The 24,347-nt window shown below is 40.1% G+C and overlaps 1 protein-coding gene across 2 annotated transcripts in view; it reads right to left on the minus strand.

Annotated features, from left to right (window-relative positions):
• Positions 1-24,347, minus strand: part of FAM193A (family with sequence similarity 193 member A) — a 103,841-nt gene that overhangs the window by 13,915 nt on the left and 65,579 nt on the right. For both annotated transcript variants that reach the window (XM_048849037.2, XM_048849035.2), the window contains 8 exons: positions 23,993-24,235; positions 14,345-14,498; positions 14,064-14,243; positions 12,647-12,898; positions 5,487-5,685; positions 3,591-3,863; positions 2,601-2,883; positions 160-346 (listed from right to left, as the gene is read on the minus strand). In XM_048849037.2, coding sequence (XP_048704994.2) covers positions 160-346; positions 2,601-2,883; positions 3,591-3,863; positions 5,487-5,685; positions 12,647-12,898; positions 14,064-14,243; positions 14,345-14,498; positions 23,993-24,235 — 1,771 coding nt within the window. The remainder of the gene's footprint in view (positions 1-159; positions 347-2,600; positions 2,884-3,590; positions 3,864-5,486; positions 5,686-12,646; positions 12,899-14,063; positions 14,244-14,344; positions 14,499-23,992; positions 24,236-24,347) is intronic.

Genomic DNA, 24,347 nt, shown 5'->3' on the forward strand with positions numbered 1-24,347 from the left:
TAAAATTTACAGTTAAAAATGAAAAAAGGAATTTACAGTCATTTATTTTTACTATTTCTGCCACTAAACAGTTACAGCCAATTAGATAACATAACAAGCAGCAGATGATGGCACACTTGAAAACAGTTACTCTTATTAAAATAATTAAACAAAACTTACACCTCCATGACCGAAGAACTCACAGTAGCAACAGTCACAGTATTTTCCTTCTTTCTGATTTGTGGATGTTGAGGTACTAGAGCTATGCTCTGAACAGCTGTCTTCATCTTGGCTCTCCTCTCCATCATACTGTTGATGATCATACGTATTACTGTTCTCACAGCGATGGCCCTCACAGTCAGGATCACTGTATTAAAGAATACAGAGGGTTTATTACAATATAACAAAAAAGAAACATATTATATGTATATATATAGAGATATGTATGTGAATCAGAAGCAGCAGTTCTCAAACTGTGGGACGTGCATCACCTCAAAACCTATTCTAGCAGTCTGCAGACCTGTATGTTCAAAACCAAGCAATGAGACTAGGGTATTTTAAAGGGAAGATGGCTCCATGAAATGCTCATGAAGCGGTCCACTGAATGAGTAAACGGGAGAATCACTGTTTAGAGAAATCCATCCTGGTCTAAAAGGTATACTTGTATTCATAATCTGGAAACCAGTTATTTTCATTTGTTAAAACAAAGTGATTTACAAACTGTGATCTATGGATCACTGGTGGTCAGTAGAGCTGGTTGGTCACACAGTATTTGCTCTCCTCCTTGTTTCCCCCCTTGCTTCTACAGATGTCCAAACTCTTTACTACAAACAAGACTCTCAAGATCATCTGAAAACAAGGAGCAGACAGTGATCCAACTAGTCCAGTATCAGGTGCCTCAGAGGAAGGTGTAAAGTTCTGCAGGAGGCAGTTATAAAATAGTTTAGCCCAGGGAAAGTTTATTCACCAAGAAACACAGGTTGATTTATATCCTTACATATTTAAAATAACCTTCATGCTTATAACTTTGCACATGCACGTAATCCATGTAAGTGCCCAATCCTTTTTGATTTCTGCTAAGCTATTGTCCCCAAAGATAGCAAAAGTCAGTCCCATAAGGTAACCATGCATAGTGTGAAAAAAGTACTTATAATTAATGTCTCATTATGAGAAACTGTAAAATGTAGTGCATGTTCTATGTTTATTTATCTCTTCACAAGGAGAACACTGCCAGTCTTTTCACTATCTCTTCATACTGAATTTTTTCCCATGTCTCTCCCCATTCTCTTCACCTGTCTCTGAACCCCCTCTACTTGAACTACATCCTTTTTAAACAGGATAACGGAACTGAACAAAGTTTTTCCAGTGAGGATGTACAATTGATTCACATAACAGCATGATATTTTCTGTCTTTTTCTCCATCCCATTTCCTACACATCCTAATATTATTCGCATTGCAGCAGCACCTAGTGGTGCTAACAGAAATTTGGGTTCTATTGCACTAGACTAGGTAACCTACGCTCAAAGAAACATTTCTCTTTTTATTGCAAAGAATCATTTTTATATTTCAATAATTTCCTCTAGTTCAAACAGCAGTAATACAAAGCTAGCCAGATGTTACAAAGCTAACTTTTTGAAAAGTAATTCAAGTGGATAGCTATCACTCTGCTTGGTTCTCAAGATCCCCCATCATAACTACGGCTGTGGCCTCCCATCTCCTCCATAGCAACCATCACCACAGTACTACAAGTCAGAGTACTCAGAAGAATGAGTCAGCTGCTTTGCCTTTAGGACATTACTGCTCTTCAGACACTAGAGAATCAGTGTCACTATGAAATCACTCTGCCATAACGTCCTGTACTCAATTCATCCAATGCTTTCAAAGATCTTTAAAATTTTAAGTATCACAAAAAAGGTTAGTTATTACATTCATTTTACAAATGGGGAACTGATACTCAGAGAAGTTGCAAGCACAGTTATGGTCAAAACACTGTTTAAATATGGTAGCTTTCACATGAAGTATGCTCCTTGTATGGTTTCCAAGTCAAGTCTTTAAACCATGAATTGAGGACTTCAATAGCTCAGACATAGGTGAGAGGTTTATTGCAGGAGCGGGTAGGTAAGATTCGGTGGCTTGCATTGTGCAGGAGGTCAGACTAGATGATCATAATGGTCCCTTCTGACCTTAATATCTATGAATCTATGAAGTCTGCTGACTAAACTAACAAAAAGTATGTTGTCACTTGAATGATGAATGAACCAGAAAGCACAGTTTGACTTTTCCATCCCATTTTAGCGCACACAGTGAGAAAACATGTCTTTTTACTTATAAGCTGAACAAGTGTGATTCTGCATGTGACAAAAAAAATGCAACCCCAGAAACACCATGGCCACACTTTCCTGAGAGTAACACCACACTTGATGTGACTTGTGCAAAGTCACACAGCTAGTGAGTGGCAAACCAGGGAACAGAACTCAGGTGTCCTGCTCATCTATCAAATGGACAAGACTCCCTCTCACGTTACAATGGTGTACAAAGTGGTGCTGCAAGAGTGAACATTTATTTTGCATGTTTGTTACTATTTTTAATGCCAATTTAAGTATGAACAAAGTAAACTCACCTGCAGACACTTGGTGGCGCACTTACGGAGCTGTTTGTGGTTGAAGTTGGGGGTGCAACTGTGGAGGGACAAAGACCTGAATGTGGATCCACAAATCCAGGTGCTGTTGCAGCAGTTTTGGGGAAAGATGGAGCAGCAAGATTTGGGATATGGGGTGTAGCGGCTGGAGACAGTGCAGCAGGAGAGAGTGAAGGAAGGGATGCTAAACTAGTAGGGCTATTTCGTGGTGCAACTGGTGCAGAATGTCTATGGTCCTCTTTATTGATATTGTGGAAGACTTCTCCTAAATTTGGAAAAAAAAAAAAGAAAGAAAAAAAAAAAGAAAAGGTTAATTTCCTTCAAAAAATGAAGTAACAAATCTCCACTAGCTTGAACCAGCTATTCTTGACTTCTAGCTCTTTAAAAATCAGCAAAAAGAAAAAGAGTACTTGTGGCACCTTAGAGGCTAACAAATTTATCTGAGCATAAGCTTTCGTGAGCTACAGCTCACTTCACTGGATGCATGCAGTGGAAAATACACCTCCACAGTATGCATCCGATGAAGTGAGCTGTAGCTCATGAAAGCTTATGCTCAGATAAATTTGTTAGTCTCTCAGGTGCCACAAGTACTCCTTTTCTTTTTGTGGATACAGACTAACATGGCTGCTACTCCGAAACCTTTAAAAATAAGGTAAGTGATCTTTTTAGTCACAAACTAAGCAATTAAGATATTCAAGCATATTTAAAGAATATATTTTTAAAATGTATTTTCCCTTTTTACACACCAACATTTTGGCCAAACCAACCCTAACCCAAAAGGACTTAATCAAGAGTCCTAAAATTAAGAGAGTACAGAAAAAATATAGTTCCAGAGTAATAGCTCAGTTTTGAGTAAAAGAAGCTGTTTAAACCATTTAAATACATAATATGAATAATAATACCTTAAAACCTTTGTGGCTCATTAATTTAGCAACTGACTTCAAGTTACTTCGCATGCATTATAGTTCTTACCTATTGATGAAGGTCTCTTAGATGATACTTTAAACTGGTTGCTGCTTGACTGCACTGTAGTAGCTGTGCAAGAGACAGAAGAAGTGGCAGAAGAGGTTGCCATGACAACTTTATTAGCTTCCATAAAGGCATCCTGGAAATTGTACAGACATTTCTTCTTTGCAGCATTTTTTTTGTCTTTGCTATCTGTAACTGCTGTTGCTTCACTGCTAGATGTAGTAGGAAGTGCTTCAGGTCTTATTTCTGAGAGTGCTGGTGCTAATAGATCACTCCCTTCAAGTGAAACATACAGAAATTAAGACTTCTAGAATTACAAGAATTGTGTTTATGGCACTTGGCCAGATTTAAGCATGTTCTAATTTGCTGAACTCTGATGTTTACTTCTATATCTAGCTATGTATGTTATTACTGGCCTGGTAGGACTACTGAAGTAAATATGTTCTCACTGAATGTTAGTCTATGTAAGTGTAACTAAATTTAAATTCTCAGGCCAATTTGTCATATAAACTAAAATTTGAAAAGTGTTCTTAAAGATCAGTAGAGGTAATAAGCAGCATACTGCATTACTGTACATATCTGTTCAACCTTTTAATTTTTTTAAGTGAATTTACACTTGTGAAATGTGTAAGATTGACAGCTCTGGAGTCTAATGCCCAGTTTAGCCATATAACACAACAGGCACTGACAGCATACCACCTCAATCAGAGTGAGAAGAAAATGTAGCCTTAATGCTTACTTAGTTATTGGCGACTCCAAGTGCCAGTTTGTGCTGGTGTTTTTTGGGGTGTGACTTTCCATAACGGAGATTACTCTCACTTGTTTTCCACTAGTGACCTGGATGGAGTATTTTGTTAGTTTTTTAATGCTACTATAGTAGCTGGGTACAAATTAGAAACAGGCCAGACAAGAGACAATCAGAACAAAAAGCAAAATAAAGTCTCAGAACAAGACAGTTTTTCAGTGAGTCATGTTTTACGACAGAAAGAAGTCTTGCAAAAAAATGCAATATTTGTAATGAAAGCAAGAGAAGTAAGGTACATGTATACTGTACTATTTTAGTATACTATAAGGTACTATTTTACTGGTTGAGTTGCCGCTGTTCTCTCTCACCTTGACAGTATTTTAGATTTCAAGAATGTTGCTGCAAAGCAGCACAGACTTTTCGGTATCCAAATGCCAATTAGAATTCCCTCAGACTTACTAGTTTAATGAAGCAAGACATACTGAACTCACATGAAACATACCTATACACATTCAAATTTGGACAAGCCCCTAAATACCTGATCCTATAGTGGCAACTGATCTATAAATTGTTCCTTTGTATGATAAGTCAAATAAATTCAAAGATCTAAGGAAGTAATTCTACAACATAATGTAACATGAAAATATTCTGAAGCTTGTTTTGCATCTAAGTCATCCACTCTGGGTTCTTCTAGCTTTTCTCCCATCACAGTGGCAAGAGGAAGGAATCTGTGGCAGTTGTGGTGGCGTTAGTCTAGCAGTGCTCCTATAATTTTATGAAACAAGATCAAGATCTTGTGACAGGAGACTCAGGATTTTTACTTCTTATCCCTTCCTTATAAGTATCTCTCTAAACCCACATCTTTCTGTAGCTGCACGAATCTGAAGATACAAGCATCTCTATAAATCTCTCTCTATACCAGAGGCCAAGAGAAGCAGTTTCTTTTTGCTTTTGCCCCTGCAATGAGATTAAAGAGTTTTTACTTTCATGTTTTCAGCCATTATAGCTACCATGACTCCCTGTCTATGCAAATCTTTACCAGAACTGCTCTCTCAAAAATGACAATGATATGTACCACTGCCAGAAAGTACCATATTCAGTTTCATAATGCAGTTTTCATCGCTATCCAGTGCGAAATTATAACAAACCCTCACCAGGAAGTGTGTCAGGCAAAAATGTAGCTGGATTCCAGTTCTTGTCATTCATCATTTCTGTTTCCCAAAGACTTATAAATTTCGAGCTATTCCAGTCGGGAGTGCTCCCAAAACAGCTTGGATAAATATGATCTTGGAGCGATGCATTGAATACCTGATGCTTGTTTGTATGATTCTGAACCGGTGCTGGCGGTAATGCCTACAAAAATTATAAGAGTATTTTCTAATTAATAATCTGTCTGCCTACACAGTTATTCCAACAGCAATATTCAAGTCATTATAATAAAGTGTTATGATCCTGTAAGAAATTATGTAAACTAAAAACTAATAGAAGTTTGTCTCCTGAAGTAACAATTATGGCAGGTTTGTTTATATTTATATAGGAATATGTGTGGGTCGTACCTTAACTGCTATATCTATATCTATCTATATATACATACATACACTTATATACAGCTCTTAAAGAACAACCAGCTGACAGAAAAATTTTCCTCTTGTAAAAAGTTGTGTGCATATTGAGTTTCTGTTGGTCTTAACTTTTTATTAAAAATTATATTTGCATAAAAGCTGAACCTTTAAGGACTCATTATTTTTAACTACCTATTATCCACCAGAAAACAATCCTCTGTGACAATATAATCATTACCACAACAGGGGATCAGGGGATTATGAAAATATCAGTTGGTAAATAAGCACAGGAGAAAGAGAAATAAAGTATATATTCTAGTCTAAACAGATGTGTTTCTAAATAGATTCTCTCTAGTACTCTAAATCTTCTACTCTTGTCATCTCAACAGGAGTTTTAACAGTATTTTTTTAACAACTGGAATCTATGAAATGTGTAAACTATTTTGTTCCTAGAATTATTAGGTCAAAAGCACATAGCATCCTCCTTTAGTTGCACGGAAGTAGGTTCTGGATTTCTTCAGGTTTAATTTTTGTAATTTCAGTTTTCAATTTTAGGGATGAAGTTTGAGTGTGTTGTACAAGCCCTCTGAGTACCATGGCCTTTAAGCAAGCCTAGAAAAAGTGTTTCAGTTTTATTCTTCCAAAATTAATGGGATGGAAAGATATATACAACTGGAAATCTGCATATTAACACTGAAATCACTGGCCGTGTCCAATAACTTTTCTAACAGCTAAGGTAAATACCACTCATAGTTGAGAAGGGTCTTCACAATTTAGCCCCCCTTTTTAATATGCTCTCAGTACTGCATCTGCAACTCCCCACTTTTTTGGCAAAGATGCTAGCCTTAGTTGCCCACTTATTCCACAGGCACCCAGCATGCTTTCTTTCATGCCACACCTTGTGTATGAATAGACTCCTTCAAAAAAAACAAAACAAAAAAAAACCCACAAAGCACTATCCTGTCCTCTTTCCAACTCATTTTTACTGGGATGGTTACAGAACACTATCAGCTGATGATGACTAGGAAGTTGGCAAGATCAGATCACTTCTACAGATCTACTTGTCTGCAGTAACAAAAAACCTCTCACCTACTAACTGGGCACAAAGTTAGCCTATGAAAAGACATGTTCATACACTTTTCACTGTTCCCCCTTCTCCTCCAGTTTCACCAACCTCTTAAACCTCTGAATTAAAGATTACAAGATCTGATTTACTGTGCCTGTTGAGCACCTCTCAAAGGGATGTGACGTGGATGACGCCTGTAGAACTACTGTAATACAAATGTAATCTCCCCAAAACCCACACATACCAATGTGTGTCTCATTATCATAAGCATGACAATTGTTCATGAATTTAGTCTCACAACAACCCTGTAAAGTAGGGAAGTTTTACTGCCTCTCCCCCTTTTATTATTATTCCTCCTGCCCCCCATCTTTTTTCTAAACACAGATGCAGAAATGTGGCAGATTTAACAACTTGCCCAGGTTCACATAAGAAATGTATTAAAGCTGGGAATTTAACCCAAACCTTATCTTCAGTGCAGTGCCTTAACCAAAAGATCATCTCTCTCTTTTGAGAAATAACCTCTTTCCTATAATCTTTGTTAATTTCATATCTTCCAGTTTATACAAAGGCTTACTTGTATCTGGTCACACACCATATCCTCTCCTCAAATCTTTAATGCTTTCAAAAGTAAAGAGAAAGCCAGTCACAAAAGTTTCCTGTACAATCTCCAAAGTTTCTCTCAGGGGGCTGTGTCCTGAGACTGTGGAATAAGTGTAACTAAGGTTACAGGGACAAACCATCCCGATGAGTCGAAAGAATAGTAAATATGGCAGGCGACCAGCTTGGCTTAATGGTGAAATCCTAGCGGATCTTAAACATAAAAAAGAGGCTTACAAGAAGTGGAAGGTTGGACATATGACCAGGGAAGAGTATAAAAATATTGCTCGGGCATGTAGGAATGATATCAGGAGGGCCAAATCGCACCTGGAGCTGCAGCTAGCCAGAGATGTCAAGAGTAACAAGAAGGGTTTCTTCAGGTATGTTGGCAACAAGAAGAAAGCCAAGGAAAGTGTGGGCCCCTTACTGAATGAGGGAGGCAACCTAGTGACAGAGGATGTGGAAAAAGCTAATGTACTCAATGCTTTTTTTGCCTCTGTTTTCACTAACAAGGTCAGCTCCCAGACTGCTGCGCTGGGCATCGCAAAATGGGGAAGAGCTGGCCAGCCCTCTGTGGAGATAGAGGTGGTTAGGAACTATTTAGAAAAGCTGGACGTGCACAAGTCCATGGGGCCGGACGAGTTGCATCCGAGAGTGCTGAAGGAATTGGCGGCTGTGATTGCAGAGCCATTGGCCATTATCTTTGAAACTCGTGGCGAACGGGGGAAGTCCCGGATGACTGGAAAAAGGCTAATGTAGTGCCAATCTTTAAAAAAGGGAAGAAGGAGGATCCTGGGAACTACAGGCCAGTCAGCCTCACCTCAGTCCCTGGAAAAATCATGGAGCAGGTCCTCAAAGAATCAATCCTGAAGCACTTGCATGAGAGGAAAGTGATCAGGAACAGCCAGCATGGATTCACCAAGGGAAGGTCATGCCTGACTAATCTAATCGCCTTTTATGAGATTACTGGTTCTGTGGATGAAGGGAAAGCAGTGGATGTATTGTTTCTTGACTTTAGCAAAGCTTTTGACACAGTCTCCCACAGTATTCTTGTCAGCAAGTTAAGGAAGTATGGGCTGGAAGAATGCACTATAAAGGTGGGTAGAAAGCTGGCTAGATTGTCGGGCTCAACGGGTAGTTATCAATGGCTCCATGTCTAGTTGGTAGCCGGTATCAAGTGGAGTGCCCCAAGGGTCGGTCCTGGGGCCGGTTTTGTTCAATATCTTCATAAATGATCTGGAGGATGGTGTGGATTGCACTCTCAGCAAATTTGCCGATGATACTAAACTGGGAGGAGTGGTAGATACGCTGGAGGGGAGGGATAGGATACAGAAGGACCTAGACAAATTGGAGGATTGGGCCAAAAGAAATCTGATGAGGTTCAATAAGGATAAGTGCAGGGTCCTGCACTTAGGACGGAAGAACCCAATGCACAGCTACAGACTAGGGACCGAATGGCTAGGCAGCAGTTCTGCAGAAAAGGACCTAGGGGTGACAGTGGACGAGAAGCTGGATATGAGTCAGCAGTGTACCCTTGTTGCCAAGAAGGCCAATGGCATTTTGGGATGTATAAGTAGGGGCATAGCGAGCAGATCGAGGGACGTGATCGTTCCCCTCTATTCGACATTGGTGAGGCCTCATCTGGAGTACTGTGTCCAGTTTTGGGCCCCACACTTCAAGAAGGATGTGGATAAATTGGAGAGAGTCCAGCGAAGGGCAACAAAAATGATTAGGGGTCTGGAACACATGAGTTATGAGGAGAGGCTGAGGGAGCTGGGATTGTTTAGCCTGCAGAAGAGAAGAATGAGGGGGATTTGATAGCTGCTTTCAACTACCTGAAAGGGGGATCCAAAGAGGATGGCTCTAGACTGTTCTCAATGGTAGCAGATGACAGAACGAGGAGTAATGGTCTCAAGCTGCAGTGGGGGAGGTTTAGGTTGGATATTAGGAAAAACTTTTTCACTAAGAGGGTGGTGAAACACTGGAATGCGTTACCTAGGGAGGTGGTAGAATCTCCTTCCTTAGAGGTTTTTAAGGTCAGGCTTGACAAAGCCCTGGCTGGGATGATTTAACTGGGATTTGGTCCTGCTTCGAGCAGGGGGTTGGACTAGATGACCTTCTGGGGTCCCTTCCAACCCTTATATTCTATGATTCTATGATTCTTCACTACCGGGATAAGTAGACCTAAATTACGCTACTCCACCTACGATGTAGCTTAGGTCGATTTACCCTTGTGTCTTCACTGCATTGCATCGATGGGAGACGCTCTCTGGTTGACTTCCCTTACTCCTCTCAGAGAGGTGGAGTACCAGGCTTGACCGGAGAGTGCTCTACTGTAGATTTCGCAGGTCTTCAATAGATCTGCTACACTGACCCCTGCTGCATCGATTGCAGCAGCTTCGATCTCCCCATGACGACGACCAGCTCAGACTTCCTGTTCCACCGACTTATTTCCCATCCTACTCCCTCTCTTCCTGCTGTCTCTCCAATGACTAATACAACCTCCTTTATGCATCCCCACTATCTGCAATAGCTTTTCCTCTGTGCCTATTCAGCTCCTTCTCAATACTAAAACCCTTTCTGCCTAACCTACTGTCAAAAAGTCCAAAACCAATTAAACCTTACTCTGACTTATTTTCCTTACTTCTTATCCCTGAAGCTTTTATATACTCACTTCACACCTCTTTTACAGATGTTACCAGTATAGTTTGCTTTCATCTGAATATATACACCAATTGATGTGTTCTGTGATCTTTTTGTACGATACACTAAGATTTTGCATTCCAACTATCTTTGTTTTCATCACAGAAATACACATTTAATTCACTTTGGACCAGACATTAAAGCCTCCATCTGAATCAGACTAAGATATGTGAGTGCAAGTTTCCTCTAATCTGGAGAGTTACACTCTAAAAGTAGCACTGCAGGGTCCCAAATTTTCTGAGTCACTGACTCCATATAAAGTCTGCTCCATTTTCAAATAAAGATTTGTAGTTTTCCAATTGCCAGCTCTGCATATACAACTTGGAAATTGAAACTGAAGCGGTGTTTTTCCCCCTCTCACATACAACTGACAGTAAAAGCGATTCAGCTTGTTACGCTGGCAGACCAGGTGCCAGCTCATGCCAGAGACCCAGGCCAATTCATTTGTATATTAATATAGATCAAAGTGATTCTTAGATGTACAAGAGAGTGTATTTGGTGTTTAAACTTCATGAAAACTAATGGGATGTTACATGCATTGTTTTCACTTATTTGTATCTGTTATAATATAGTACCCAACATTTACATTGTGTATGCTCCTATAACTAAATAATCCATCAAATGAGAAAGAAGCCTTGTGGAATGGTAATGATGAATTTTAACAGAAAAGTGCTAATTTCAAAGCAAGTGGTTATTGTGTGAGATGATCGGCGGTCAAAGACTCAAAATGCATTCCTCACTATCGGTCATCAAATGAAAAGCCTACGTGGGTAGTAATACTGTCAGCTTGTTTTCTGTGAAAGAAGCTATAAGTATGGATTCAGGCAAAGATCCTGTATGTTTGGACTGTTTTGACCTCTTACAGGGAAGTGTATCAGATGCAACGCGGAGCTCCCCAGAGACAATTTAAGAATGCTGAAAAGACTTTGGGGAAACTGGCAAGTTATATCATCACTACCACCATTTGGAATTACAAACTGACTCATGCTTTAATCTCTCAATAACTCTCACTTCCTTCTCTTAGCTAATAAACCGTTAGTTTACTATACAATTGGCGACCAGAGTGGTCTTTGGTGTCAGATCTAGAATACCAATTGATTGGGAGTAAGTGACTGATCTCTTGACATTGGAAGCAACTTGAGTGTATTGTGATTTTTGGTTTAATCACAAAGTCCAGTTTGTCTAGGTGGCAAGGTAGACTGGAGGGCCTAAGGGGACTATCTGTGATCTAATATGGTAAGACTAGTATAGTGATTCAGGAGTTCACATTTGTTATTGCCTTTGTGAAATCTAATTATAGAACACAACACCAGCATGGGGTGTCTGCCCTGTTTTCTGACAGTGTGCCCTGAGATAGACAGTCACAATTGTGAGCCACTCCAGACAGCATGACACAGGCTAAGTTCAGCCTTCCACACTACTTACACAATCCCACTAACCTTTCATTTCAGAGGTAATTATGCATGAGAGCACAAGGAATCTTCCCTCCCTGCCCCACCCAGCCCTGTTTGGCACCTCTCAGAGCTCAGACTGAGTTTATGGGGCTGATTAGAATACTTTATACATGAAAAATTAACTAATTGATTTTGAATAAAATGATGTGGAACTCCACAGAGCTAATTTTTAGAATCCCTTTTCAGAGCAGACCTGTACTGCAAAGGTGAATCACATTTTTGTTTCAGTCTTATCTGACAGTCTTCATTAAGTGCAAAAAAACCCTCAAAAATTTAAATCAGAGCAACTTCTGAAAAACTAACCAGGCAATTATCTGGCCCCACTCACTGAAGTGTCAGAGTGCCTGAACATCTCCAGATGAACATGGATTATAATAGCCTTATCTTGCTAGTTAACCATGCTCTTTTGAAGAAGTGCTTTGCTGAATTTACTCTCTCCTAAAAGCACAAAAACATTGAACAAGTAGTCCTCTACACTTGACCTTATTCACAGTATTACCATTTTGACCCAAATCCAGGACAGTAATGTTGAAAAGGAACAACAGCTGCCTTTCTTCTATTAACTTTTGATCTCAAATATATACAAATTTAAAATTTAGCACAGCCATATTACATTAAATGTAACACTGATCTTTTAAAGACTTTTTTCTTGTCCCTACATCTACTCCAATTGATAAGAAACTGACAAAATCTTTACCAAGATTAGCCTTACGATAGCAACTGCTAATCCAGTGATGGCCAAATTCCATCAGAACTGGGGTATTCTCAACTTCAGGTTTCCCTTTTACAGAATGTATGAGTAGATTACCTTTATAAATTAGGAAAAAAGTAAATGTAATGTGCCAATAAGGCCTTAAGTTAAATTACTGTAATGCACACAAATTTACAATTGTTTTCCTGAAATTAGAAAGCATTTTTTTAGTCACACTTACCTTATTGTGTGTAAAGGGGGAAGCTGTATATAAGGTAGGGTGGATAAGTGGACGAGGCAGATGAGGAATAGTATGCAATGGTACATGTCCATGTATATGGGGGTAAAGGTGAAGTGCAGGATGTGCAGGTTTTTCTGGGTTCACAAACTGATGGCCAGCAGGAAGGCGTCCAGCTGCGAGCGCTGAAGCAGTCAGACCTGAAGCTTCCTGTTTGCAAACATGGCATTCACAAGTATTTGGACCTTGGTCAGCCTGTAAGGAATGAAAAGTTGCTCTCCTCATTTTGTCAGACAAGGAATTCAGATAGTTTTATTTCTTTTAAATGTCATAAAACAGCAAGTCTAAATATTGTTTAGTCTTGTATAATAAAGGAGAATGGGTAAGGAGCAATTTACACATTTATACAGGTTTAAAACCAAAGTTAATATTCATCAGGGTTCACAGGTCCAGAGTTGTAGCAAAGGCAACGTAAAGCTATTCAAAGCATTTTTATGGTGGTTCCTGTGGTCAGGGCTACAAAAGCATGAGCGCGGTTTGGTTCTTGCTTGGAAGGAATTAACGAAGGCAACTGATTTTGTTCCACAATCAAACTATTAAAAAGCTTGATTACCAGTCTGGAAATGATCCAGTCAGAATATGGCATTATGAATGCAAGCAAGCAGATTTATAATAGAGTATAATGGTTGTTTTTAATCAATAGTACATACAGGTTCCCTTGGATTTGTAGCAACTGTCTTTTAAAAAAATTAGCTCACACATAACTGACTTTAATTTTTTTTATTTACTCATTAAAATAGAAACTAATACACACTGAGCAGAGAGCCAAGTATGATATTTGGGAATTTTTAGTAAACAGATCAGCAATCCAATAAAATATTGAGTCACAACAGATCTACATGCAAGACATCTATATAAAGGAAGTATGAAGCACTGAACTATCCTAGACTCCCCTACATTTGCAAATCAGTTTTAGATCAATTATTGAAATATTCATTAATTACTTCAACAATGGGGAAAAAAATCACTGTCCATCACGTAACTAAAACTTTTTCACCATTCAAGCTCAGAACAGTAAGTTCATCCTGGATTTCTGTTATAAGTTCAACAGTTTAAGTTCATGCTGACTGAAGTACTATTTCAACCAGGAAGCAGTCTTTTTAAGACAGCAGCAGCAAAGAGTACAACTCCTTACAAAAGGTCTCAGATTTCAGTTTCAAGAAGGCCAGCCAACACTAGATTTCTAACGGTTATATATTCAGTTGTGAAAATAATTTAAGTCTCATAATGACAGCTTAAGAGATCAAAAGATTCCCTATATCTGCAACTTACCTTCTAATTAAACTATTTTCACTCATTCTCAAATAGTCAAGATTTTAAAGGTAACTTACAATGGATATAAGACTTCAGTGAGCTATACCTGCTGACTCGGGTAAGATGGGGGTGGACTATCCATTTTGGCCTCATCTTTCCTTAATGTTCTTTTTCCTAGACTTATTTCCTCCTTCTGAGTCCCTGGTGGTTCACCACTGCTTTCCCCATCTGCTTCTTCATCATCTGCTTCTGAAGAACTGCTGCTAGTACTGCTCACCTGAGGAGACTGAAAATCCGTAGTTTAAAAAAAAAAAAAAGATAAACTAGTCTCCAATGATTATTTCATTTGACAGATTAAAGACAAAATTTATGTAAAGTGCCATATACCTCATCTTTCAATGCCATGTTTTCCCCTCCACCATTTAATTCGCTATGGATTCCATTCATGTTGGCTACAACCTCTGCATCATCATAGTTATTCAATGGATAGATATCAGCAAATTTTGCTGATAATGGTGCAACATCTTCATCATCACTACCACTGCGGAAAGAGAGGTTTACATAAATGATGATGATCGGTAACCTAAGCCACTGTGAAAGCAGTTACAAAACATTGGAATGAAATAAAATTTAGATACATAATTTGTATTTCAATTTAAATTGATCTGCTTCGAAATAGTTAAAGATAGCTGTTTTTTAAAACAGACTTGCTAACTACCTACCATCTAGCCTGTTTAAGGTACTAGCTTAACTCCTCACCAGAAAGCCTGGGCTAAAAAGATTTTCTAGTATTTTTATGTGTAATTTTTCCCTAATACTGTGCCATCAAGAAATCCAGTAACTCCACCATGCCAAAACACAATGAAGGGTAAATCCAGCTTTGCTCTGATGAGACAAAAGCCTTATTTCAATGAGTTTATTGGTAGAAAACGTATGAACTGTAAAAGTTTAAAATATTTCAAGCACTGACAATGTTAAGCCAGAATTCCCTACATGAATTACTAAGTATAACAATCTCATTTTTTGATTAATGATCATTCATTTAAAAATTTCCCCCTAATAACGCATTCTTGGATACCACACTATATTAGCTTAGCTATGTTTAAAAAAAAAAAAAAAAAGCATTCATCCTTCAGGCCTTTTTATAGTGCCTATTCATACAATTCCTGAATAGGGGACTAGAAATTTTTCCTGCCACAACTGAACAAAGTATGCAAGCTTAGTTACCTACCTCACGTGGGTGTTGCAGTAATATCTGTATAGCACTCAAACATATAAAGAGCTCTTTAAGTGTATTATTATGTCCTTTTGCATTCCAGTAAGACTTTTGCTGAGATTTAATTACAGTACCATTAGGCATACGTCACATGTGCCACAGGGATAGAAATACCTAAGAGATTATTTAGGCCCTAATTTGAGAAACAGAATGATCCTCCCCTGAAGGAAGAGTGAACTAGTGTCTGTCTGTAGATAACACTGCCTTCAGTAAGTGTGGTTTAAATTAGTATCTCTGAAGACAGTTAATATTATTGATCTTCATTCTTGGAGAACTGAAGTTAGCTTAAGAACTTCTGAGATAATATAGTAAAATATTGGCAAAAGCAGATCCATAATATTACAAAAGCCCACCCTCATCTTTGAAAATTTTACGAAGATGAAGAACTAGAAGACAGATAATTTAAATACAGGAGAAGAAAACCTACTGATGTTTTTCATAACACCACAGTGCAACATCATAGAACTACCCAAACAACTGTTTTGGTCTCATTTAGGCATTAGGCTAGTATCAACACAGCAAACAGAGAGAGATATAGATACTAGTATTTAAGTAGATAGGAAAATTGAAATACTTGCACAATGCTAGTTGTTTTGGAAACATGCTGATTTAAATGTGTGTCAAAATAAACAAACAAGCTGAATGGCACTTTAACTGCTTCAAACAGAAAAATAATTACAGTGATCAGAAACACCGAGTATAATGCAACTGCGCCACTGCATAAATTGCCATATAAATGCCCTTTTCAATAAACTTTGCACAAGATTATAATGAAAGCATAGATTCTTGAACATAAAGCAGTAAGTCTAGCAATAATAAATGCAAAGATAAATTTTGAAATGAGACCCAGGTAGAAATCAATGAAGTGATATTAGCTTGAAACAATAACTGACATATTTGTGCTATTCCCATTCACTTCAATAAAATGTTAACGTTGAATCTTAATGACAACTCCCTAAAATACCTAGGTTAGCTATTTCACTACTGATCACCATAGCAGAATCAACTTAAATGTTCTTCACTGTTGTTGATGTGCCACATACTGTAACAGGGTGTAGTAGTTAGACAGTTGCTAAGAAGGCTTGATGGGTCGGGAATAAAAAATTCAATCCACTCCCACAATTTTAAAATCATTTCTACCCCTTTCTGGTTTTGGGGAAGGGTCAGGAAGCAATATCAAATGCCTCAGTTTCTAAAATCACTATGATTATTAGAAGGAGATGAGAGAAGAACTTTTTTCATTGCACATGAATCTTTGCTAGGAGTCTTAATTAATGTCAACTCAACCGTCTTGATAGAAGATTTCAGAAGTCAGTTACTTGTAATCAGGTGACTAACCTTTCAAAAAAAGTCTCCTGTTCTCACACTAGATAGCCAAAAAAAAAATCCATTAAGCAGTTCTTATATTCAGGTTTATCGTTGCTCAATCGTTGCTTGAAAGTTTGAGTGAGTGCTTGATCGGTTGGCTGAAAAGGGCGGGAGTTGGGAGTGTTTTGTTTCAGGTGAGCCTGGCTGTCTAAAAAAGCCAGTGCTCTGCAAACCAGCTGAGCAGTGGGGAACAGCAGAGCAGCAAACAGCAGGAGTTTGCCTGGGAGTTCGCCTGGGGTAAGCCCACTGAGGCTTGCACCCTGACAGCTTCTCTGAGTAATTACTGCATCTCCTGAGGAAGCTCGTAGTAGGAAGGTAATATGGATGGGGAGTGTTCAGCTGTTGTGACCTGCACTGGATGTGCCATGTTTGTCTTTCTTCCACAGGACAGAAGCGACTTTGTGTGTACAAAGTGCAAGCTGGTCTCCATACTGGAAGAGAAGGTTCAAGGTCTGGAGCAACAGGTATCGACCCTGTGTTGCATAAGAGAATCTGAAGATTTCCTGGACAGATGTCAGGATATGCTTCTACGGGCACAAGGTTCTGAAGATTCAGAGCAGGCTGCGCAGCGGGGATAGACGGACGGTGCAGAAATTTGGCAACATGTGACCTCCAGAAGAAGGGGGAACGTCCACGTACCAGCAACGCAGAGACAAGTAAGTAACCATTTTCATGTTCTCTCCCCAGGTACCATTGCGGGGAGTGGCCCAGATGATACGTCTGGGAGAAGGGAGCAGAAGACTCCGCCAGTTGAAAGGCATGAGATGCACTGTCCTGAGGTTGGGGGTCCCACGACCACCACTCCCAAGAAAAGGAGGCGGGTGGTGGTGGTTGGGGACTCTCTCCTCAGGGGGACTGAGTCATCTACCTGCCGTCCTGACCAGGAAAAAACAGAGAAGTCTGCTGCTTGCCAGGGGCTAAGATTCGCGATGTGACGGAGAGACTGCTGAGACTCATCAAGCCCTCGGACCGCTACCCCTTCCTGCTTTTCCACGTGGGAACCAATGATACTGCCAAGAATGACCTTGAGCAGATCGCTGCAGACTACGTGGCTCTGGGAAGGAGGTTAAAGGAGTATGAGGCGCAAGTGGTGTTCTCGTCCATCTTCCCCATGGAAGGAAAAGGCCGGGGTAGGGATCATCGAATCGTGGAAGTCAATGAATGGCTACGCAGGTGCTGTAGGAGAGAAGACTTTGGATTCTTTGACCCTAGGAAGGTGTTCCAAGAAGGAGGAGTGCTAGGCAGAGACGGGATCCACCTAACGAAGAGAGGGAAGAGCATCTTCGCGAGCAGGCTGGCTAACCTAGTGAGGAGGGCTTTAAACTAGGTTCAGTGGGGGAAGGAGACCAAAGCCCTGAGGCAGGTGGGGAAGCAGGATACTGGGAGGAAGCACAAGCAGGAGCGTGTGAGGGGGAGGGCTCCTGCCTCATACTGAGAACGAGGAGCGATCAGTAGGTTATCTCAAGTGCCTACATACAAATGCACAAAGCCTGGGAAACAAGCAGGGAGAACTGGAGGTCCTGGCAAAGTCAGGGAATTATGATGTGATTGGAACAACTGAGACTTGGTGGGATAACTCGCATGACTGGAATACTGTCATGGATGGGTATAAACTGTTCAGGAAGGACAGGGAGGTCAGAAAAGGTGGGGGAGTTGCACTGTATGTAAGGGAGCAGTATGACTGCTCAGAGCTCAAGTATGAAACTGCAGAAAAACCCGAGAGTCTCTGGATTAAGTTTAGAAGCGTGAGCAACAAGGGTGATGTCGTGGTGGGAGTCTGCTATTGACCACCGGACCAGGGGGATGAAGTGGATGAGGCTTTCTTCTGCCAACTACCAGAAGCTACTAGATCGCACGCCCTGGTTCTCATGGGCGACTTCAATCATCCTGATATCTGCTGGGAGAGCAATACAGCGGTGCACAGACGATCCAGGAAGTTTTTGGAAAGTGTAGGGGACAATTTCCTGGTGCAAGTGCTGGAGGAACTAACTGGGGCAGAGCTCTTCTTGACCTGCTGCTCACAAGAAGAATTACTAGGGGAAGCAAAAGTGGATGGGAACCTGGGAGGCAGTGACCATGAGATGGTCGAGTTCAGGATCCTGACACAGGGAAGAAAGGAGAGCAGCAGAATATGGACCTGGACTTCAGAAAAGCAGACTCTGACTCCCTCCGGGAACTGATGGGCAGGATCCCCTGGGAGAATAACATGAGGGGGAAAGGAGTCCAGGAGAGCTGGCTGTATTTTAAAGAATCCTTATTGTGTTTACAGGGACAAACCATCCCGACGTGTAGAAAGAATAGTAAATATGGCAGGCGACCAGCTTGGCTTAACAGTGAAATCCTTGCTGATCTTAAACACAAAAAAGAGACTTACAAGAAGTGGAAGATTGGACAAATGACCAGGGAAGAATATAAAAATATTGCTCGGGCATGCAGGAGTGAAATCAGGAAGGCTAAAATCACACCTGGAGTTGCAGCTAGCAAGAGATGTTAAGAGTAACAAGAAGGGTTTCTTCAGGTATGTTGGCAACAAGAAGAAAGCCAAGGAAAGTGTGGGCCCCTTACTGAATGAGGGAAGCAACCTAGTGACAGAGGATGTGGAAAAAGCTAATGTACTCAATGCTTTTTTTGCCTCTGTCTTCACAAACAAGGTCAGCTCCCAGACTACAGCACTGGGAGGAAGTGGCCAGCCCTCTGTGAAGAAAGAAGTGGTTCGGGACTATTTAGAAAAGCTAGACGTGCACAAATCCATGGGGCTGGATGCATTGCATCGGAGAGTGCTAAAGGAATTGGCGGATGTGATTGCAGAGCCATTGGCCATTATCTTTGAAAACTCATGGCTATCGGGGGACGTCCTGGAAGACTGGAAAAAGGCTAATGCAGTGCCAATCTTTAAAAAAGGGAAGAAGGAAGATCCTGAGAACTATAGGCCAGTTAGCCTCCCCTCAGTCCCCGGAAAAATCGTGGAGCATGTCCTCAAGGAATCAATTCTGAAGCACTTAGAGGAGAGGAAAGTGATCAGGAACAGTCAGCATGGATTCACCAAGGGAAAGTCATGCTTGACTAATCTAATTGCCTTCTATGATGAGATAACTGGTTCTGTGGATGAAGGGAAAGCAGTGGACGTGTTATTCCTTGACTTTAGCAAAGCTTTTGACACGATCTCTCACAGTATTCTTGCCAGCAAGTTAAAGAAGTATGGGCTGGATGGATGCACTACAAGGTGGGTAGAAAGTTGGCTAGATTGTCGGGCTCAACGGGTAGTGATCAATGGCTCCATGTCTAGTTGGCAGCCGGTATCTAGCGGAGTGCCCCAAGGGTCGGTCCTGGGGCCGGTTTTGTTCAATATCTTCATTAATGATCTGGAAGATGGTGTGGATTGCACCCTCAGCAAGTTTGTGGATGACACTGAACTGGGAGGAGTGGTAGATACGCTGGAGGGTAGGGATAGGATACAGAGGGCCCTAGACAAATTAGAGGATTGGGCCAAAAGAAATCTGATGAGGTTCAACAAGAACAAGGGCAGAGTCCTGCACTTAGGATGGAAGAATCCAATGCACCGTTACAGACTAGGGACCGAGTGGCTAGGCAGCAGTTCTGCAGAGAAGGACCTAGGGGTGACAGTGGACGAGAAGCTGGATATGAGTCAACAGTGTGCCCTTGTTGCCAAGAAGGCCAATGGCATTTTGGGATGTATAACTAGGGGCATTGCCAGCAGAATGAGGGACGTGATCGTTCCCCTCTAGTCGACATTGGTGAGGCCTCATCTGGAGTATTGTGTCCAGTTTTGGGCCCCACACTACAAGAAGGATGTGGAAAAATTGGAGAGAGTCCAGTGAAGGGCAACAAAAATGATTAGGGGTCTGGAACACATTACTTATGAGGAGAGGCTGAGGGAACTGGGATTGTTTAGTCTATGGAAGAGAAGAATGAGGGGGGATTTGATAGCTGCTTTCAACTACCTGAAAGGTGGATCCAAAGAGGATGGATCTAGATTATTCTCAATGGTAGCAGATGACAGGACAAGAAATAATGGTCTCAAGTTGCAGTGGGGGAGATTTAGGTTGGATATTAGGAAAAACTTTTTCACTAGGAGGGTGGTTAAACACTGGAATGCGTTACCTAGAGAGGTGGTGGAATCCCCTTCCTTAGAAGCTTTTAAGGTCAGGCTTGACAAATCCTGGGTGGGATGATTTAATTGGGATTGGTTCTGCTCTTGGCAGGGGGTTGGACTTGATGACCTCCAGAGGTCCCTTCCAACTCTGATATTCTATGATTCTATGATTCTTTGTAAGGCAAACCAGAAAAACACCAGTTATGATTGTCTGAGTATCTCTGGTTAGTACGTGACAGGTAAGGTTGTATTCCTTAGACATGTGGTGCACGTGTAACAATATTTCATTCACAGAGGATTAAAACCAATTTTAAAAGAAAACTTTAAAAATCAGATTTTTCTAGTTTAAATCAGATTTTTATATTTAAAGTTAAATTTGAATTTATGATAGTTTATGTTAAGGTCTTAATCTAAATCATTTTAATAGATTAGAATAAGTAAAAAAAAAACAAAAAAAACAACCCACACCCAAAACACTATGCAATACATGTTTCCTGCCAAAGTTTTAAAGGAAGTCAAATCACTGAACTGGTGAAGCACCTAGAACCAGACATTGTTGAAATGCTAAGCCACCTTTTGAGAGCACTAGCTTCTTCTGTAGGTGCAAAGAGAATATTTTTTCATTTCAGTTTATTTAACTAGTTCAGTTCAATGACTAGATCAAAGTTAACAAGTCAACTGAGAGTTGACAAAAGCAGGAAAGCTTGTTTTCCTCTTCCAACCTAAGAACAAAAAGTAGATGTAGGAGGACGAGGTCTGCTACTTCTAAAATCTTGAAGGACATGGTGACCAGGAACAATCGGTTTAATTCACTAACTACAGATAATACTCCCTTTGTTTAATAATCAGTTAGTTTTAAAACTCAAAACCTGTTTTTATAAGTTTTCTTATGTATCACACAGATTTTAAGGTAGATTAATTAAAAACCAACCTTTAAATGCTGCTTTTGTACATTTTTTATTACATCTGAATTCCCACTCAACCTTGAAACAAATCACAAGTAAATATTTTATCTCATAAATAATACATTACTCACCATTTTTAACATAACATACAGAACATAAGAATGGCCATACTGGGTCAGACCTAGGTCCATCTAGCCCAGTATCCTGTCTTCCAACAGGTGGCCAATGCCAGGTGCCCCAGAGGGAATCAACAGAACAGAAAATCATCAAATGATCCATCCCCTGTTGCCCATTCCCAGCTTCTGGCAAACACCATCCCTGCCCAACCTGGCTAATAGACATTGATGGACCTATCCTCCATGAATTTACCTAGTTCTTTTTTGAACCCTGTTATAGTCTTGGCCTTCACAACATCCTCTGGCAAGGAGTTCCACAGGTTGACTGCGCTGTGTGAAAAAATACTTCCTTTTGTCATGGTTTTATAGACCTCAATCATATCCCCCCTTAGTCGTGTCTTTTCTAAGATGAAAAGTCCAAGTCTTATTAATCTCTACTCATATGGCAACCATTCCATACCCCTAATCATTTCTGTTGCCCGTTTCTGAACCTTTTCCAATACCAATACATCTTTTTTGAGATGGGATGACCACATCTGCAAGCAGTATTCAGGATGTGGCGTGCCATGGATTTATATAGAAGCAATATGATGATATTTTCTTATTAGCTATCCCTTTCCTAATGTTTCCCAACATTCTGTTCGCTTTTTTGACTGCCGCTGCACACTGAGTGGATGTTTTCAGAGAACAATCCACAGTGACTCCAAGATCTCTTTCTTGAGTGGTCGCAGCTAATTTAGACCCCATCATTTTATACGTATAGTTGGGACTATGTTTTCCAATGTACATTACTTTGCATTGATCAACATGAAATTTCATCTGCCATTTTGTTGCCCAGTCACCCAGTTTTGAGAGATCTTTTTGTAGCTCTTGGCAGTCTGCCTGGGACTTAACTATCTTGAATAGTTTTGTATCATCGGCAAAATTTGCAACCTCACGGTTTACTTCTTTTTCCAAATCATTTATGAATATGTTGAATAGGACTGGACTCAGTACAGACCCCTGGGGGACACCACTATTTACCTCTCTCCGTTCTGAAAACCGTATTTTTTCCTACCCTTTGTTTCCTATCTTTTAACCAGTTACCAATCCATGAGAGAACCTTCCCTCTTATCCCATGACTGCTTACTTTGCTTCAGAGCCTTTGGTGAAGAACCTTGTCAAAGGCTTTCTGAAAATCTAAATACAGTATATCCACCAGATCCCTTGTCCACATGCTTGTTGACCCTCAAAGAATTCTAGTAGATTGGTGAAGCATGATTTCCCTTTACAAAAACCATGTTGACTCTTCCCCCAACAAATTATGTTCATCTATGTGTCTAACAATTTCGTTCTTTACTATAGTTTCAACCAGTTTACCCAGCACTGAAGTCAGGTTTACTGGCCTGTAATTGCCAGGGTCACCTCTGGAGCCCTTTTTAAAAATTGGCGTCACATTGGTGACTTATTACTGTTTAGTTCATCAATTCGTTCCAAAACCTCCTCTAATGACATCTCAATCTGGGACAGTTCCTCAGATTTGTCACCTAAAAAGACCGGCTCAGGTTTGGGAATCTCCCTCACATCCTCATATAAAATTAAGAATCTCAATGAAAGTAATGTGTATAGACACAGCATAACCTTTTGGTATGCAAAAGCAGCAAGATATACAGCATAAAGGCAAACCAACGCGTTTTAATGGTTACCAACCACTCATTCAAATTTTCTTTGGAAAAATACCTAAAAAGTACAAATGCAAAACAAGATTTAAAACAAGATTTAAACCAAGATTTCCTGCTTGCTGATTTACATGATGATCAAAATCAGTGATTCAAATCAATCCACCCTGATTTCACTTAGGGTAGATGTCTAAAGCAAGATCTCAGATGATGTGAAAAAAATGTGTGGAACAACAGGAAGTCATCTAGCTAGCAGGTCACCATCCAGAAAGTTTATCCTTACCACTGCCAGTGGCTAAACGTGTATACAGGGTTCTGTGGTGGATGTCTCCCTGAACTCCTGAATGTACAGCCATTTGGAGGCATAAAATTAAGACATATATTCAAGAATTACCACTTCATTGTAATGAATTCAGGCAGTTGATACCTCTCAGAGTAAGTTCCCCAATGTGGCTAAGTACTACTGCAAATATAAGTGTTAAATCTTTAAACAATGACAGTTTCACTTTAAATGACTATCAAACTTTCTGTAACTTGTCTTCCATAGTTCTCTCAATTTCATTAGGATTCCAAAATTTGCAATAAAAACAGTACTCACAAAGTTGGTGCAGAGCCATTATCTGTAAGGATGAGTCTTGGGTGCTGCTGAATTGTGATAGGAGAACTGGAACCTGATTCTGAGCTTGCTGAAGACATACTAGGTGGGCGGATCTCAGACAGATAATCCGGAGCAGAATCAATTTGTAGTGGTAACTGGTTAATATGGATGTCATCTGTTATTGGTGAATCCATGATGCCACATGTTAAAATGTGTGAAAGGCTGCAGTCATCACAAGTACATCTGCTCAAGAATTAAGATAGTAATAAAACTTATCAGTGTCACAGATTTCTAAAAAGGTATCGTTTGAAGTTGCATTCAATTTTATTAAATGCACTGTGCCAGTTACAATATT

Source organism: Caretta caretta, chromosome 4 (assembly GCF_965140235.1).
Source record: "Caretta caretta isolate rCarCar2 chromosome 4, rCarCar1.hap1, whole genome shotgun sequence".
NCBI classification, from domain to species: domain Eukaryota; kingdom Metazoa; phylum Chordata; order Testudines; family Cheloniidae; genus Caretta; species Caretta caretta.